General features: G+C 52.5%; 1 protein-coding gene across 1 annotated transcript; it reads left to right on the top strand.

Moving 5' to 3' along the window:
- The first annotated feature begins 3,020 nt into the window (after window positions 1-3,020).
- On the top strand, window positions 3,021-4,727 carry LOC147974201 (cytochrome P450 710A1-like). The gene has a single exon (XM_087522390.1). It carries the CDS (start codon window positions 3,055-3,057, stop codon window positions 4,591-4,593), a length of 1,539 nt encoding a protein of 512 aa, XP_087378516.1. The 5' UTR covers window positions 3,021-3,054; the 3' UTR covers window positions 4,594-4,727.
- Window positions 4,728-5,112: the final 385 nt, after the last annotated feature.

The following is a 5,112-nucleotide window of genomic DNA, read 5'->3' as shown; positions in this document are numbered from 1 at the left end:
GACAAATGGGTATTTTTCTACTAGTGTACCTAGTTGCCACGTGCGGTTAATCACAGTTGCCATGTATGTTTACCTGATTGTCACGTACGCGCAACTGCAGTTGCCGTCTAGCAAACGAATCATTGTTTCCATGTGTGTTTACCTAGTTACCATGTACGCGTAACTGCAGTTGCCATCCAACAACGTACAACTGTCGTGTGGGCGAAAAGCAATTCGCCCACACGCGCGTGGACTAGGTAGTGGCTGTGTGGGCAAAAACTAGTTCACCCGCACAGCGCAGCTGGCAACCGCGTGTTGTGGGGTATGTGGGTGACCTCTCCAACGCCCACACACTGGCGTTGTCCTACGTGACACGCGAAAACTGTCTCGGTGTGTTAAGATTCGTGCAAACTTAACTGGACGGTGATCCAGACGTGTGGGTGAGTTGCAATGTTGCCAGATGTGTGGGCGTTAGTGTTTTCGAAATTATATTTACATGAACAAAACAGAGCCTTGTATCTGGTATGTGGTCAAAAGGGTCAGGTACTTGAACAAATTAAGTAAGTACTCCCTCCATGCAGAATTACTTGTCGTAGAAATGGATGTATGTCGACTGATTCAATTTTTATACATTTCACAAGTAATTCGGGACGGAGAGAGTGTCAAAGATCTCTAGTAATGAAATCGAGAAGAGAGCTCTCCTTTTCCATATATCTATATTTATATCAATACCTACTATTAAAGGGAATAGGTATTCTTGGTTTGGTTTAGTCCTTTACGTTTGATTTACACACGTTAAGCGATCTGGGCCAGTTACTTGTATGTTGATGGGTCTTTTATGGGCTTTCATAGAGAGACCGCGAAAAATAATTGGGTCAAAATAAATCAACATTGTGGGAATTGAACACAAGACCTCCTGTCTATCTCTTAGATGTAACAACCAAAGACTTATGCACCTTTCATATTTACTAATCCCAATTCACTCTAAGTATACAAGTGGCAGTCATCATGTTCATTTATTTATTTTTTGCGAGAAAAGGAGTTGATATTAAAACGGCCAAATTACTGAAAGGTCCACACAGAAAAGGAAATTACAACCAAGCCCCTCTGCAACCCGACTACGCCTTGGATCGAAGCAGCCCCCGGGCGAAACGGGAAGTCTCCGATCAACGGTCCCTGAGGACCTACACCCATACCCGCCGTCGTCATCGCACCGCTCAACATCGCCTTTCTTCTCCAGATCTTCAACCGCCGGAATTGCCATCCCTCGATCTCCCCCGTGCACGGCCTATCCACCGAGCAGCGAGCACGAAGAAAGGAGCTGGTCCACCGTGGAGCTCCACCAGAACCTCGCCGTCGAAGGGGAGACCAACACCTACAAAAAGTCGATCCAGTCGCACCGCTGCCTCCACGACGCCACCGGCTGGCTCCCTAGGCACTCCTACACTATGTACATGCTGCAAATCGGGCCTCCCCCGTCCTCCCGCCGCCGGAGCATCCGGCGGGGGGCGAGGGAGCCGCCTATTCGGCAACGGCGAGGTGGACAGCCCGGGGTTCACACAAATCGCCCTTCGTTCTTGTAGATGGGGAAGGGTGAGGTCCAAGGCTCATGTTTAGGGAGAGCTAATTAAGCGAATGAGCTAAGAAAGGATTGTGGGCTTAAATATAATATTTTAAACGAATGTGGCTAATTAAAGAAAGGATTATGGGTAAATCGGTGGAATAACTATTAGAAAGATTGTGGTCTTAATAAATTCTAGAGGAAGGATTTGAGGTAAAAAGGTAGGATAATTAAAAGAAAGGATCTATAGGCCATAATGTGTTGGGTCTACTAAATTAGAAAAGGAAGGATTTGATTCCCGACTAAAACGGGTGAGGACTTCATGGTAATTAATGAAAGGATCATACTTAAATGCCATTAAAAAGGATTGTATTTAAATGAAATCAGTGGGACACATTACGCCCCGCAAACAAAATATGCACACGACTAAATTGCGACGTATTTTTTTATGTTCATTTTGTAGAAGGACGATGATGCGTTGCAACATGTTCTTCATAATAAATCAGATGATGTGGGACATTATGCTTGTGCAAAACATCAATTTTCCCCGTTGCAACGCACGGGCATATGTGCTAGTTCACCCACACAGCGTAGTTGGCAACCGCGTGCCGTGGGACATGTGGGTGACCTCTCCAATGCCCACACACCGGCCTTGTCCTACATGACACGCGAAAACTGTCTCGGTGTGTTAAGATTCGTGCAAACTTAACTGGACGGTGATCCAGGCATGTGGGCGAGTTACAATGTTGCCGGATGTGTGGGCGTTAGTGTTTTCAAAATTATATTTACATGAACAAAAGAGAGCCTTGTATCTCGTATGTGGTCAAAAGGGTCAGGTACTTGAACCAATTAAGTAAGTACTCCTTCTGTGCAGAATTACTTGTCGTAGGAATGGATTTATGTCGACTGATTCATTTTTATACATTTCACACGTAATTCGGGACAGAGAGAGTGTCAAAGATCTCTAGTAATGAAATTGAGAAGAGAGCTCTCTTTTTCCATATGTATATGCATATATATTTTCAAAGTAGGCATGGCTAGGTCTCAACCGAGTGAGACTTTAACCAAGTCTAAGTCAAGTGCTGCAACTTGTAAGAAAGAAAAAATTAAAAGAAAATTTTGCATGAATCTTCATATAAGATTTCACTAATATAGCATGAAGTAAGACGTGGCTTATGTATGAGTCAGACATAGCAGTCCCGATTTTGGAATTATCACAAGGCAGAATGAACAGATGTTCTCCGATGAAGGTCAAGTTGGCCCTTTATAAATAAAAAAAGAATTCTATGAGACTAGGTCTCACGCAAGACCCAACCTAGCCAGCTTGTGTCCTCCCCGTATCATCAGCTCCTTTGGGTTATAAATATAAATAAATACACACTCTCAGCTGCCAATCACAAATCACATCAATAATATAATAGGAGTACGTACGTACGTTGCCTAGCTAGCTTGCATTGCTTGCTTCAAGGAAGGAAGGAGGGAGGGAGGGAGGGAGGGAGCGCGATCGAACGACGATGATGGATCTGCCGGTGGGTGTGGGTGTGGGTTTCTTGGGCTACATGCGGGCGGTGGCGCCGTTGGTGGCGGCGGCGGCGGCCTTCTTCTTCCTCCTGGAGCAGCTGTCCTACCACCGCAAGAAGGGGGTCCTCCCAGGCCCCTCCTTGGTGGTGCCCTTCCTCGGCAGCATCGTGCCCATGATCCGCGACCCCACCGGCTTCTGGGAGGTGCAGGCGGCGCGGGCGAGGGACTCCGGCGCCGGGCTGGCCGCCGACTTCCTGGTCGGCCGCTTCATCGTCTTCGTCCGCGACTCGGAGCTCTCCCACCGCGTCTTCGCCAACGTCCGCCCCGACGCGTTCCACTTCGTCGGCCACCCCTTCGGCAAGAAGCTCTTCGGCGAGCACAACTTCATCTACCTCTTCGGCGACGAGCACAAGGACCTGCGCCGCCGGATGGCGCCCACCTTCACGCCGCGCGCACTCTCCACCTACGCCGCCATCCAGCAGCGGATCGTCCTCGCCCACATCCGCAGGCTGCTCGATGAGACGTCTCCTACGACCCCGGTGCCCATACGGGTTCCCTGCCGCGACATGAACCTCGAGACCTCGCAGACGGTCTTCGTGGGGCCCTACCGCAGCGAGGAGGCGAGGGCGAGGTTCGGCGAGGACTACGCCGTCTTCAACGTGGGCGTCATGGCGTTGCCCGTTGACCTGCCGGGCTTGGCGTTCCGGCGCGCGAGGCTGGCCGTGGGGCGGCTGGTGCGCACGCTCGCGGAGTGCGTCGGCCAGAGCAAGGCGCGGATGCGCGCCGGCGGCGAGCCGGAGTGCCTCGTCGACTACTGGATGCAGGGCCTGGTGAAGGAGACGGACGAGGCTGCGGCGGCGGGGCGGTCGCTTCCCAAGCACACCGCGGACGAGGATCTTGGGGGCTACCTGTTCGACTTCCTCTTCGCGGCCCAGGACGCGTCCACCTCCTCGCTCTGCTGGGCCGTGGCCGCCCTGGGGTCCCACCCTGACGTGGTGGCCCGCATGCGCGCCGAGGTGTCCGCGGTGTGGTCGCCCGAGTCCGGGGAGCCCATCACGCCGGACAAGTTCGTGCAGCTCAGGTACACCCACGCGGTGGCGCGCGAGGTGGTCCGGTACCGGCCACCGGCGACGCTGGTGCCGCACATCGCCGCGGAGGCGTTCCAGCTGACGGAGTGGTACACGGTGCCCAAGGGCGCCATCGTGTTCCCGTCGGTGTACGAGTCGTCGTTCCAGGGGTTCACGGAGGCGGAGGCGTTCGACCCGGACCGCTTCTTCTCGGAGGCGCGGCGGGAGGACGAGGCCTTCAAGCGCAACTTCCTGGCCTTCGGCGCCGGCGCGCACCAGTGCATAGGCCAGCGCTACGCCCTCAACCACCTCGCCCTCTTCCTCGCGCTCTTCGTCTCCGTCGTCGACTTCAAGCGCCACACCACCCACGGCTGCGACGAGCCGGTCTACATGCCCACCATCGTGCCCAAGGACGACTGCGCCGTCTACCTCCACCAGCGTTGCTCCTCCTTCTCCTCCTTGTGATCCTATCCCTGTGCATGCGTCTGTGACCAGAACCGATCCATCGAGTGTGTTTTGTTTTCCTTGCATTAATTGTACTTGTACCCACATTATCCCTGTGCATGCGGCAAAATACGTATATTTTATTGTGTGTGTCACTGCAGTTTAGCTAGTACATGTCACTCAAGCTGAATTTCGAATACGGGTCAGTTGATTTTCAATCAAGGAAGGAAGGAGGAGGAAGGGGCTCGCCGTCGTCACCCCATTATCTATTTTATTTAGGGTTCAGAGTGGTGCCGGTGGTGGGGCTCAGCTGGAGAAAAAAGATGACCGGGGGAGGTTGAGGGGACGACGGTGCGGCAAGGCGGTCGCTGGAGCGTCGCCGGCCGCGGGCGGAGGAGGCAGGGCTGTCCGGTCGACGGTTGTGGACGGTTCGGATCGAGATCGGGAGGAGGAACAATATTTTCAGAGGTAAAAGAAGAAGGGAAAAAATTAAATCGACTGACACCAGAAACAAATTCAGTCGATTGGTCCCTAGTCATT

Source organism: Triticum urartu, chromosome 5A, assembly GCF_056163025.1.
Source record: "Triticum urartu cultivar PI428250 chromosome 5A, HENAU_Tu73, whole genome shotgun sequence".
In the NCBI taxonomy this organism is placed as follows: Eukaryota; Viridiplantae; Streptophyta; class Magnoliopsida; order Poales; family Poaceae; genus Triticum; species Triticum urartu.
The sequence above is the reverse complement of the archived record's forward strand: the minus strand, read 5'-3'. Positions and strand labels throughout refer to the sequence as shown.